The 12,719-nt window shown below is 60.9% G+C and overlaps 1 protein-coding gene across 4 annotated transcripts in view; it reads right to left on the minus strand.

Moving 5' to 3' along the window:
- Positions 1-4,956: 4,956 nt before the first annotated feature.
- The window catches only part of SEMA3B (semaphorin 3B), a 50,868-nt gene continuing 43,105 nt past the window's right edge, over positions 4,957-12,719 (minus strand). For all 4 annotated transcript variants that reach the window (XM_074958349.1, XM_074958348.1, XM_074958346.1 and 1 more), the window contains 8 exons: positions 12,287-12,431; positions 10,857-11,076; positions 10,157-10,248; positions 8,245-8,286; positions 7,458-7,615; positions 6,655-6,710; positions 6,059-6,198; positions 4,957-5,406 (listed from right to left, as the gene is read on the minus strand). In XM_074958349.1, the coding sequence (XP_074814450.1) occupies positions 4,972-5,406; positions 6,059-6,198; positions 6,655-6,710; positions 7,458-7,615; positions 8,245-8,286; positions 10,157-10,248; positions 10,857-11,076; positions 12,287-12,431 (1,288 nt within the window). In that variant the 3' untranslated portion in view covers positions 4,957-4,971. The remainder of the gene's footprint in view (positions 5,407-6,058; positions 6,199-6,654; positions 6,711-7,457; positions 7,616-8,244; positions 8,287-10,156; positions 10,249-10,856; positions 11,077-12,286; positions 12,432-12,719) is intronic.

Below are 12,719 nucleotides of genomic sequence, written 5' to 3' on the forward strand. Positions count from 1 at the left end.
CCTGACGATATGTACCCAGAACCACCCGTGACAATGTTTTAGCCCCATCAGGCATTGGGATCTCAACCCAGAATTCCAATGAGCAGCGGAGACTGCGGGAACTGTGGGATAGCTATCCACAGTGCAACGCTCCGGAAGTCGACTCTAGCCTCGGTACTGTGGAAGCACTCCGCCGAGTTAATGCACTTAATGCACTTAGAGCATTTTCTGTGGGGACACACACACTCGAATATATAAAACCGATTTCTAAAAAAACGACTTCTATAAATTCGACCTTATTCCGTAGTGTAGACATACCCTTAGAGGTTTTTAAGGTCAGGCTTTACAAAGCCCTGGCTGGGATGATTTAGTTGGGGATTGGTCCTTCTTTGAGCAGGGGGTTGGACTAGATTACCTCCTGAGGTCCCTTCCAACCCTGAGATTCTATGAAGGGCAGGGGGCCTGGGCTGCCTCCCAGCCACAGAGCTCAGCACCGGCCAGCGGTGCCGCAGGCAGCTCCTCCCTCTTCTAGTCCCTGGGAGCTGGTGACCTTGGTGCTGCCAGGTCTCACAGCCAGGGAGCAGGGGAGCAGCCAGACACGTAGCATCCTAGGGCCCAGATGGTGGTGGGGTGGGTGGGGGAGGGGGAGAGCGCTCAATGCCCCAGGTGAGCTGGGGGCGGGTGCCCAAATCCTGCCCAAGTCCTGCTGGGAGGGAGCTGAGGCCGCACAGCCCTGCCTGGGCAAACGGGGAACTGAACAGAGCCCAAGATGCAGCCCTGGGCTGTGCTGTGCCGGGGCTGTGCCCTGCCCTGTGAGTCACCACCCCACCCTCCACCCAGAGGTCACCACGCAGGCACCCCGCCCTGTAAGGACAAGGCTTTCATCTGCAGCCAGATTAAAAGAGCAGCCCAGCAGCAGCCATTAGCTGAGAAGCAGGAAATCACATCCTCACATTCCAGCTAAACTACATTAAAACAATGTGATATCGGGCTGTTAAGGAGGAGACCCCCATCCTAATGGCACCCACTGTCACCAGATAAAGAAACGGATCTTAAGATGGCTAAAGAAAACTTACTTTAATAGCATCCTGCCTGCCAAGAAATCACTTCTCAATAGTTGTGTTTGTGAAAGCCTCATTTCTTTATTGTATTGTCATTATGATCCCCACTTCCCTATTGTTAACCTGTCTGGTCTCTGTCTGGTTCTTTAATTGTTTCTGTCTGTGACATAATTAATTTTTGCTAGGTGTAAATTAATTAAGGTGGTGGGATATAATTGTTGAGAGAATTTTGTTACAATATGTTAGTATTGGTTAGATAGATTTCAGTAAAATGATTGGTTAAGGTACAGCTAAACAGGACTCAAATTTCACTATACAAACTGGGGTCCAAAAGGAAGTTCTTTGGGAACCAACTCCAGGACGCAGCCCCAAAGATCAGAGCTGCCAGACCTCAATACTCTACCAATGACACCGTGCAGAAACTGGAGTCCCCCAGATGGACCTGATCCTGACTGGCCATCAAGAAAAGTTCATCTGTCTTATTGGGAGTGGTGAGCACTCTATGTGTAGCGTGTGCAGTCTGGTTTTGGTGATTGTTAATAAACAGAGGTTAAGTAGTATATTACTGCGTAAGGCACTTTCACTGGTAAAAGACCCTGTAAACCCTCAAAAGATTAAGCCCTGACTCCACAGGGAAAGGGTATTTGCCCAGAGCCCATGGAGGAGTAGAGCCCAGAGCCCACAGAGGGGTAAAGTTAGGTGATTTTCACCTGGAGCCCTATGAACTGGGAAAGGGTGGGGGTGCCTAAATTAAAAGGGTTATGCCTTGAGCCCTAGGAACTGGGTAAAGGTGGGTGCCCTTGAGTGTGTAAGTCACAGAATTTTGTGCGGGTAATAGCCCAGGCCAGAGTAGGGCCAGGCAGCAAAAGCCGGGGCGAGGGGCTAAATGGACAGGGTGCTGCTAGGGGACCTGCAGTGGACTAGGGGCGAGGGGAGGAGATGTAGGGGGAAGGTGGGGGTACAGCAAGAGAGATCAGCTGTGAGGGGAGTGGCCAGAGATGGGGCAGCTGTGAGGGGTACTGTGGGAGCCCCACAGGGATGTGGGAGGGAGACGGGGCAGCTATGAAGGGTATTGGGGGGAGATGGGGTGGCTCTGAAGGGTGTGGGGGGGAGATGGGGTAGCTGTGAGGGGCATTGGAGGGAGACAGGGCAGCTGTGAGGGGTACTGTGTGAAGTCCCACAGGGATGTGATGGGTGAGATGGTGCAGCTATGAGGGGTGCCTCCAGCCTCCCCAAAGCCCTCCAGGCTGATGGGCAGAGGAGCTGGTGACCCCCTCCTTTCCCCTGGTGCGATCCCAGCCCTGGAGAGGCACCTGTCACACCGCATACTCCAACGACCCTATCCTGTGAGGAGACATCTAGAGAGGATTGCCAGCCGAAGCGGGGCCTGCTCGAGCCACTGGGACCAACCACGCATGGGTACCACATCCACTGAGCCTGGGCAGCGAGCAGGCTTCAGGATCCAGCCAGCCATCACTCCTGGGGTGTCCCTTCGCTTCCTGCCCCCTGCCCTGCTTCCCCACACCTCCCGGGGCCAGGGATGCCATTCGGGCCAAATCTGCACACTACACTAGCACCCCCTGCTGCACATACACTACTACACACCTTCTGCTTGCTGGTCCAGCCCCCAGAGAGCAGCTGAGCAGGCTAGAGCCCAGGAGCTTCCACCAAAGGTGCCTGCTTCCTAGCTCTCGAGACCCCAGGTTCAATCCTGGCCAACTACAGCTCTGCTAGCCAAGGCTCCTCAGCCTGGCTCTGTGGCTCAGGCACCTGTAGCAGGGGCAAAGCGCTGCCCAGGGCAGGTTCAGCCCATTTCAGAAAACCAGGAGCACAAGGGTTCATCAATTGCTTTTATTGTGTTAATATAATACAGTCCCGCTGGGCTGGGTCCAGTTCCGTGCCACGCTCCCCTCTTCTCCTGCACCCAGGCCGAGCTCAGAGCACCAGGGCTGCACTGGCCCGCCCGGTCTGCGACCGCCTCCTTCCTTCTCTTTCCACCTCCTATTTTCCTGCCTCGCCTTTCTCCCATCGGCGCAGCGGAGATCGCATCCATGCAAGTCGGCTCCTGAAGACCTAAGCAGCACTTTTCTCTTCGCTTACCTGCATCTCCACAGAGGGGTCAGTGGCGTCACCCCCAAAGGGGAGAGGAAAGGCAGGAGACTCAGGCTGGTAGGTTTTGAAGCTGCTACGCGACTGACATACCCACCCAAGGGCCAGATCCTTCAAGGTCTTTAGGATCCTAACTTCCATTGACTACAACAGGAGTTAGGAGCCTAAATACCTCTGTAGATCTGGGCTGAAATTTGGTCCTTGGGGGAGAAGCCCTGTTTTGATGACCTTCAGCTGTGGCCACTGAGCCATGCACTCCATCCTGTGTGGGCATGGCCAGCCAGGGCTCAGGCTTCATGTCATAACATGCAGCTTGTACCTGGAGCATTTCGGTGACTGCTCTCCATGCGCTGGCTGTTCCCCGGGCCTCATGGCCGGGGGAGGAGTGGGTACAGAGGTGAAGCGACTTGCCCAAGGTCCCCCGGCAGGGGAGTGGTGGAGCCCCAGTCACCTGAAGCCCGCTGCATTACCCGCTTGGCCACACAGCTGTTGAAAGGCGCTGCATGGACGCAGCCTGGAGCTGAAATGCTTTGTCCCTAGCCAGGAGCAGCTGGGAAAGCCGCCTCCACCCACCCAGGGCAGTCCCTCACCCGACCCCCCTCTTGGGCAAAAGCTGCTCTCCATCCCCAGACAGGCCTCAGGCTTCCGGTGGGGACACCCAACAAGGGAGGCCAGTTGCGATGGGCTCACCCATTCAGCGCCAGCCACACAAACAGCCAGCAGCCAGAGATGGCCACTGGACACTGCCAGAGCCGGGCTGAAAGTGCCTGGTGTGGACCCACATCCCACTTCCACAAGGCCTGCGCTTATTCCCATCTCACAGAGCCAGCTTTGGGACGGCGGCCATGGGGAAGCACTCTGTGGTTCAGGCCTCAGGGCCAGCTGGCTGCCCAGCGTGCCCCATGCTTCCCCAGGGGCCATGGATCAGTTCTCCCTGGGTTTGGGATCGGGCCGAAGACTTGGGGCATTAGCCACACAGCGACTCTCCCATTCCCCACCACTCTCCCCTCCTTCCCCCCACCCTGCAGGAAGCTGGAGCCCTCCCGGCCACACGGTGATCTCTCCTATGCTGCCTCATTGGGTGGACACCCTGCCCCTACTTCTAATCAGGGAGCGTCCCAAGTGAGGGGAGAGGCTTGGGCTCTGATCTCCTGCCTGCTGCACCCCCCCCCCCCCGCCCCCACTGCACCATGGGACCACATGCGCCCGTCCCAAAAGCCACCAGCCAGGAATGTGTCCATGTATCTAAGACCAGAACAGTGCCCCTCCATCCACTGGGGACTGGGGTGCAGCCCGAGGCGGTTTTACATTCATCAGTAACAGTCTGTTAATAAATACAACAGTGGTTGTGTCCCCAGGGGAGCCGGCCTCCCTGCCCCCCAACGCACGCCGAACAAGGGTGTGTGGGGAGCTGTCTCTGGGAGGTTCCCGACTCCGGAAGGGGCTGGGTTAAAGGACGTCGGGCAGGGGCCGAGGGCCAATCGAACAAAAACAGTCCCATGAGGATTGATCTGCCCCACGGGGGACAATCCAGGCTGAGGCACGGCTGGATCCAGGAGGCCTCTTCAGTGTCTGGATGGCGCATGGCCCCTGCTCCTGTCGTGCTGGCCTCCCAAAGCCTATGGTCTGAGGCCTGGGCCCCCCTCTCTGGTTGTGGGGCAGGCCCCGGGGGCTCCCCCACACCTAGAGGGGAGAAGGTTGTCTCAAGGGCGCGGCCGCCCCCGCCTAGCTACACATGGAGGGGACCCATGGCTGGCTCGGCTCGCCGGTCTCCCCACTCCCCACCCCACCCTCCCCTGCCTCCTAGCAGGAGTCCGGCAGGTCACCAGGCGGCAGCACTGCGGGGTCCCCTCTCGGCGCGAGGCAGCTCGTGTGTGCGCCGCTTGCGGGCTTTTCGCGTCTCCTCCACATGCTTCCACTTGTGGGGCTTGGCCTGGATGCTCAGCGCGGAAGGCAGGGGCAGCTTCTTCTTGGGCTGGTGGCTCATGCGGCCCCACAGCTGCTGGCAGACCTGGTCCATGGTGCTGAGGTTGGGGTGGTCCACCAGCTGCAGGAAGTCCTGGTACCACAGCTTGCTGCTGGCTGGCTCGGCAGATGCCTCCTCCCGGGCGCCAATCACCTCCAGCGAGAGGCGCAGGAGGGTCTGGGTGAAGCCGTGCTCCGTGGCCTGGCAGTGGTAAAGCCCGGTGTCCTTGCGTGCCACGCTGCGGAGGAGAATGCCCCGCTCCGTCTGCAGCACCCGCTCGTCCAGCTGCACCTGTGGGCCCGGGGAGACAAGGCAGAGCTGGAGCCGGGGGAGCAGGGCCGGCGCCAGGGCCAAAGTGCAGTGCCTCAGCGCACCACCCTGGCCTCCCAGGAGGGTCTGGGTAGCTTGGGGGCAGGGCTCGCTGCTAGCGGGCCATGGGCTGCGCCAGTGCTGCTGGGCAGGGATGGGCCGAGGAGGCATCAGGGCAAAGAGATGCCTGACACGTGCCGAGAGCGTGGTTCAGAGCTGGAGCTGACTCTGAGCTGGCACAGGGGAAGGATGGGTCCGGGCAGTTATTCCCGGTTCCCCCTGCTCAGGGCAGGGCCAGGCTGGACTGGGTGTCCTCGCGCCAGGGAGGGATCAGGAGGGAAGGGTGAGGTGGTGGGGCCGGAGGGTCTATGCAGCCGGGAGGGGTCTGGCTGGGGGTGGCCATGCATCATGCATACGCAGCAGTGAGTGGGGTGGGAAGGGGCAGAGGATGGGAGTGGGGAGCTGCAGCCCAGCCAGGAGGGCACAGGGATCCAGGATCCTGGGGTATGATAGGTGCCAGCCTGTCTCTCTTGGCTCTGACCAGCCTGGGCACAGCCAGCCTGATGCCCCCATATCAATGCAGCACGTGGGTCAGGCCGAGCAGCCCATCTCCTGGGGGTGGGGGACCCTGTACCTCCTTCCTCGGGGTGTCGCTGGCTTTCTGGTAGGTCCACAGCACCCGGGCCTGCAGGGACTTGGGCACGCACTCCAGGAAGGCACTGCTGCCCTCCACCCCGTACAGCTTCTTCTCCGGCACGCTGCTCCGGTGTGGATCTGCCGGGCACAGGCCACTGAGAGCGTGAGCACGGGAAAAACACGGGGGCAGCCAGGCCATGGGGCCGGCACAAACAAACGTGCCCGAGCCTTTGGGCCACGTGGCATGGAGCAGGCACAAGCGAATGCACCAGGGTGGATGGGACAGGAAGAGTGTGGCTGGCATGTGCCAGAGCCATGGGCCACGCAGTGGGCATAAACTAGCACCCCCCCAGGCGTCTGCGCTGAGGCCATGTCTCTTCATGTCAGGCATGTGCCCATTTCTCTTCATGACCGGTGCCCATTTCTCTTCATGTCAGGCATGTGAGCAGGGGGAGCGCCTCGCTCCACATCCTGCGGCACATGAGCGAGTGGCAGTGGTCCTGCCTGGGCACTTCTCTCTCTGGGAGGATGGGCTCGCAGACGGGGGCTAAGGGCTGAGTTGGTACCCTGGGGGCAGGGAGCGGTCACACTGACCTCCAGAGCACAGTGTGTTGGGGTCCCCGTTCCGGACGTCCTGTCGTCGAAAACGCCTGTAGGGGGGAGCGGGGAGAGAGGTCAGGGTGGGGCACAGCAAGGGACGGACAGACGGACGGACATTTTCTGAGGAGCACAAGGGCTCTGGCAGCCTCTCCTAGTGCCTGGGGAGCAAGCCCCCTTCCCCCAAACACCCGCCAGGAGCACCCTACACCGGGCGCCCTGCTGGACCCTGGATGTGGAGCCCCACAGCTCTGCGACACGAGACCAGGGCGTCGCTCCTGTCAGTCCCTAACGAGGGGCTGTCGCTGTCCTGAACAGTCTGTTGGCGTGCTGACTGCTGGCAGCACCAAGGTCCCTACCAGGCCCCCCATCACCCTAGCATCTGGGTGCCTCACGCTCTTTAATGTCGCTCCCCTCACACACCCCTGGGCGGCAGGGCAAGGCTCTTCTCCCCATTGTACAGATGGGGAAACTGAGGCCAAAGTCACCCTGGAAGCCTGTGGCACTGAACAGAAGTCTCCTGCCTCGGGCTGGATCTTACCGCTTCACCTAGCCCCAGGATAAGGCTGGCACAAGATCATCCCAGCGCCAACCCTACTCCAGATGTTACCCCAAGCCCTGCAGCGTGGGGGGAGGCTCTGATGCAGCCGGCACCCCCTGCATGCCTCTCCCCAGTCCCCCGACGTCCTCCCTGGTCCCATGACATCCTCCCCATGGCTCGGTGCTTCCAGGAGCTGGTAGGAAGTGATCTGAGCGAGGCGCCCCTGGGCCCCGTGTGGCTGGAGTAGAAGGGGCCGTACCTCTTGGTGTTGGGCATGTAGCGGGTGCAGCTGGTGCCGTTCCAGGCGCAGTAGGGGTCTCTGGCCAGGCAGCACTCGGCACAGCCCTTGCCATAGATCCCGCAGCGGTGCAGGGGCAGCTGGGAGAGGGATGTCGGGGAGCCCACGTAGAGTTGTTGCTGTTGGAGAGGCAAGGCCAGACAGTTGGGGGCGGATCCAGCACTTGGGTGCATGCCAAGGCCCTGCATCCCCGGGAAAGTGCCAACTCAGCATGTGGCCAGGAGGTCACTGCCACCATGGGGCCTACGTCTAAGGAGGTGCCAGCCTGGGGAAAGGAGGGGAGAATCTTCCCCTGGGATGGGGCGGCCACAGTGCCCAGCCTCATTCACCGGATGCCCACGCCAGGGCATCTGGGGGGCATTTGGGTCAAGGCGGGTCAGGGCCAGCCCAGCTCTCCTGCAGGGGATGAGGCCGAGGGACAGCCGTGGAGACTGCAGCAAGGGCCCCGGCACAGTGCACCAGCTGGGGGAGGGGCAGACGGCTGCCCAGCCCAGCACCCACCCGCACTGGTTGTCCTGGACACACAAACAGCACAGCGCCACGGCTGGCACCCCAGCACGGCTGGCCCCTGGCACAGAGCCACGGCTGGCACCCTGGCACAGCCTGCACAGCGCCACGGCTGGCACCCCAGCACGGCTGGCACAGCACCACAGCCAGCACGTCCCACAGCTGTTTCTCCCCCCCCCCGCCCCACATCTCTTCCCACCCAACCCTCTCAGATGCTGCCCGTGCCCACTGGGCTCCTCACCCGCTTGGACGAGATCTGCATGCTGGTGATGGGGGATGAATCCTGCCGAGACAAACAGAGCACAAGGCTCATTAAGGGGGAGCCCAGGCAGATTGGCATAGCCTGGTGCTTGGTACTTTGCCTGTCTGTCCAGACCATGCCCGGGGGGAGGTCCCACTGTACTTCTCTGGGGGGTGGTGTCAGCTCCATTGACCCGCTCCACGGACGAGGCGCCAAGAGGCCAAATGATGCGCCCGAGAGCACAGAATGGTGGGACCGTGGATAGAACTCAGGAATCCTGGCTCCAGCTGTCGGGTCAGGCTGGCGATGCTGGGTTAATGTGGGTGGCAGGGGCACGGGCAGGGCTGCCTGCCCACGGCACCGCCGGCCCCACCCGACGTGGGCAGAGGGGGAGGGGCCCATGTGGCAGGCACCCAGTCACACACCTTGCTGGGGGGAGGGGCTGGTTGCCACATGGCCACCGCTCTCCTGGGGCTGAGGCCCCCAGCTCATTAGTATGTGGCACCCGCCTTTGGCGCCCGGAAGAGGGAAGGGATACATGGAGGCAAAGTAGTTCCAGCCCATTGCTCAGGTTGCTCTTTGCCAGCTCCCAAGCACGGAAGAGGGGTAGAAAGAGGGGTGAGGGGGCACAACTGGTTCTGTGGATGAAGGGAAAGCAGTGGATGTATTGTGTCTTGACTTTAGCAAAGCTTTTGACACGGTCTCCCACAGTATTCTTGTCAGCAAGTTAAGGAAGTATGGGCTGGATGAATGCACTATAAGGTGGGTAGAAAGCTGGCTAGATTGTCGGGCTCAATGGGTAGTGATCAATGGCTCCATGTCTAGTTGGCAGCCGGTGTCAAGTGGAGTGCCCCAGGGGTCAGTCCTGGGGCCGGTTTTGTTCAATATCTTCATAAATGATCTGGAGGATGGTGTGGATTGCACTCTCAGCAAATTTGCGGATGATACTAAACTGGGAGGAGTGGTAGATACGCTGGAGGGCAGGGATAGGATACAGAGGGACCTAGACAAATTGGAGGATTGGGCCAAAAGAAATCTGATGAGGTTCAATAAGGATAAGTGCAGGGTCCTACACTTAGGATGGAAGAATCCAATGCACCGCTACAGACTAGGGACCGAATGGCTAGGCAGCAGTTCTGCGGAAAAGGACCTAGGGGTGACAGTGCACGAGAAGCTGGATATGAGTCAGCAGTGTGCCCTTGTTGCCAAGAAGGCCAATGGCATTTTGGGATGTATAAGTAGGGGCATAGCGAGCAGATCGAGGGACGTGATCGTTCCCCTCTATTCGACATTGGTGAGGCCTCATCTGGAGTACTGTGTCCAGTTTTGGGCCCCACACTACAAGAAGGATGTGTATAAATTGGAGAGAGTCCAGCGAAGGGCAACAAAAATGATTAGGGGTCTAGAGCACATGACTTATGAGGAGAGGCTGAGGGAGCTGGGATTGTTTAGTCTGCAGAAGAGAAGAATGAGGGGGGATTTGATAGCTGCTTTCAACTACCTGAAAGGGGGTTCCAAAGAGGATGGCTCTAGACTGTTCTCAATGGTAGCAGATGACAGAACGAGGAGTAATGGTCTCAAGTTGCAGTGGGGGAGGTTTAGATTGGATATTAGGAAAAACTTTTTCACTAAGAGAGTGGTGAAACACTGGAATGCGTTACCTAGGGAGGTGGTAGAATCTCCTTCCTTAGAGGTTTTTAAGGTCAGGCTTGACAAAGCCCTGGCTGGGATGATTTAACTGGGAATTGGTCCTGCTTCGAGCAGGGGGTTGGACTAGATGACCTTCTGGGGTCCCTTCCAACCCTGATATTCTATGATTCTATGAACTGTGCCAGCCTGCAACAAGACAGGTGTGGGGGGGGAGGGGAGAAATCAGGCCCCCGGCACCTCCCTCCCCTGCCCACAGTCCTACCTTAAACACCTGCAGCTCCTCCAGCAGCAGCTCCTCCATGTTCTGCCAGCTCTCCTTGGGCACCGAGACCACCTTCAGCACCGTGCCAATATCTGCCAGGGGGTAGGGGAGGGGGAAAGGGGTGACAGGGCATGGTAACATCCACAGCTGAGATGTCCCATCCCCGGGCAGCTCCCACACACTCACACCCGACTGGAAAGAGACGCAGGCCCAGGACCCCACTGCCCAGGGTTAGCCTCCCAGATCTGTACGTGGGCACCGAGAGAAGGGGGCCCTGACTGGCACAGGCAGTCCGAGGGAAGCCAAGGGGTCACAGTCATGGCTTAGCATGAGCAAGGATGGCAGAATCCCCTTCTTCTCAGCCCCCACAGCTCTCAGGCCGGGGCAGTATTGTTATCCCCATTTTACCGAGGGGAAACGGAGGCACAGAGCGGGAGAGGGACTCATCCAGCAGGCCAGTGTGAGGGCAGGGAACAGAATCTCAGTCACTGAGCCACTGTCGCTCCCCTATTTGTCCCTGCACTTAGCCACATTCCCAGCTCCCTGCGCTGCAGGAGGGCAGCGGGGGGCAGCCCTGGCACTCACTGGGCATGTGTGGCACGGGCGGAACGTTAGAGGTCCCGGGCTCCGCCCATGACAGCTCCAGGGAAAACTGGGGCTGGCAGGAGCGACCGGGCTCCGGGAGGGGCAGTGGGTGCACCTGTGCCAATGAAGAGGACGTCGTAGTGCCCGTCGGCGGCCGTCACCCGGTCCACGGCGATGCGGGAGAAGGTGTAGTCCCCGTTGGTCTGCAGGAAGACAGGCCGCTGGCTGTGTGGCAGCACAGGGTTGGCCATGAGCGGGTGGTTGCGGGCAAACTGGATCACGTCGTCGGGGAAATCCTTGGTGGAGCTGAAGGTGCCAAAGGTTTTGCTGGGGCACTGAGGGGGCAGAGAGTGGCGAGGTCAGCTGGGGAAAATGGGGGACGGGGCACTGGCCACTGCACATGAGACGCTGCTGCCCGTCACTCCCGACCCACAGTCCCCTGCCCTCCGAGCTCCGGGTTTCCCCCACAGCTCTGCCGGTGCCCCTAACTCCCAACCCACAGCCCCCTGCCCTCCGAGCCCCTTGTTTCCCCCATAGCTCTGCCAGTGCCCCTCACTCCCGACCCACAGCCCCCTGCCCTTTGAGCCCCGGGTTCCCCCCACAGCTCTGCCGGTGCCCCTAACTCCCAACCCACAGTCCCCTGCCCTCCGAGCCCCTTGTTTCCCCCACAGCTCTGCCAGTGCCCCTCACTCCCGACCTGCAGCCCCCGGGGTTCCCCCCACAGCTCTGCCGGTGCCCCTCACTCCCGACCCACAGTCCCCTGCCCTTTGAGCCCTGGGTTCCCCCCACAGCTCTGCCAGTGCCCCTCACTCCCGACCTGCAGCCCCCTGCCCTCTGAGCCCCGGGTTTCCCCCACAGCTCTGCCAGTGCCCCTCACTCCCGACCCACAGCTCCCTGCTTTTTGAGCTCCGGGTTCCCCCCACAGCTCTGCCAGTGCCCCTCACTCCCGACCTGCAGCCCCCTGCTCTTTGAGCCCCGGGTTTCCCCCGCAGCTCTGCTGGTGCCCCTCACTCCCGACCCACAGCCCCTGCGGTTCATCCTTTCCGGGCCCCTTGGTCCGAGCCAGCTCAGTCATTTCCCTTTGGGAGGGGTGGGGGGATGTTTTGGTCAATGAACCAGCTCTGCGCTGGGCATCGAGCGCCCATCCTACCCTCCCAGATCCACTGGTGCTGAGACTTGGCACAGCCCTGGCTCCGCTGCTTCCTGCAGGGCACCGACAGCCGCTGAGCCTTCCCCCCTGCCCAGGCCCCTCTCACAGCTGGCCACCCCTTGCCCCCGCAGGCCTCTGGGCGGGGTCAGGCTGGCAGAGCTGTGTGTGAGCACCGAGGCACCAGGCCTCGAGCTCAGGCATAGGGGCCATGGGGCTCAAGGGGTCTAGGATGGGGGCAGGATGCAGGGCTGGAGGGGCAGGTATCAAGGGGCCGGGCAGCCACACAGCCCCGCTGAGGGATGACGCCGGGGGGGGGGGGGCCTGATCCCCACTGGCTGCAGGGGGAGCCCCGTGCCTCACGTCCCTCCCAGCCAGCTGGGGCCCGCAGCACGTACCATGCCCGGGCGAGGGTAGGGCACGCGGCCCTGGTACGACACCCACTGGTAGTTGGGCCCCTCCTTGTGAGCAAAGGGCCCCAGGAAGGCTCGGCGGATGTCGTGCATGTTGTACAGGCAGACGGCGGAGCCCCTAAACACTGAGCTGTGGGGAAAGCAACAGGCAAGGGCGTGAGGGGGGCATGGGGCACTGGAATCAAAAGGGCATTGAGGTGGGGGAAGGGCAAGGGGCACAGGGAGAAGAGGGTCAGAGTGGGCATGGGGCTGGAGGGGAAGGATGAGGGGTCCCTGGCCCTGAGCGCCCCCCTACACCAGGCCCAGCTGCAGAACCCGTGGGTGCTCTGGTGAGGGGTCCATGGAGGGGCAGCATGGAGCTGGCTGGGGGGATAGGCAAGCTGGGGCATGGGCGAGCTGGGGGGCCAGATGCACTGTG

Source organism: Natator depressus, chromosome 7 (assembly GCF_965152275.1).
Source record: "Natator depressus isolate rNatDep1 chromosome 7, rNatDep2.hap1, whole genome shotgun sequence".
Lineage (NCBI taxonomy): Eukaryota > Metazoa > Chordata > Testudines > Cheloniidae > Natator > Natator depressus.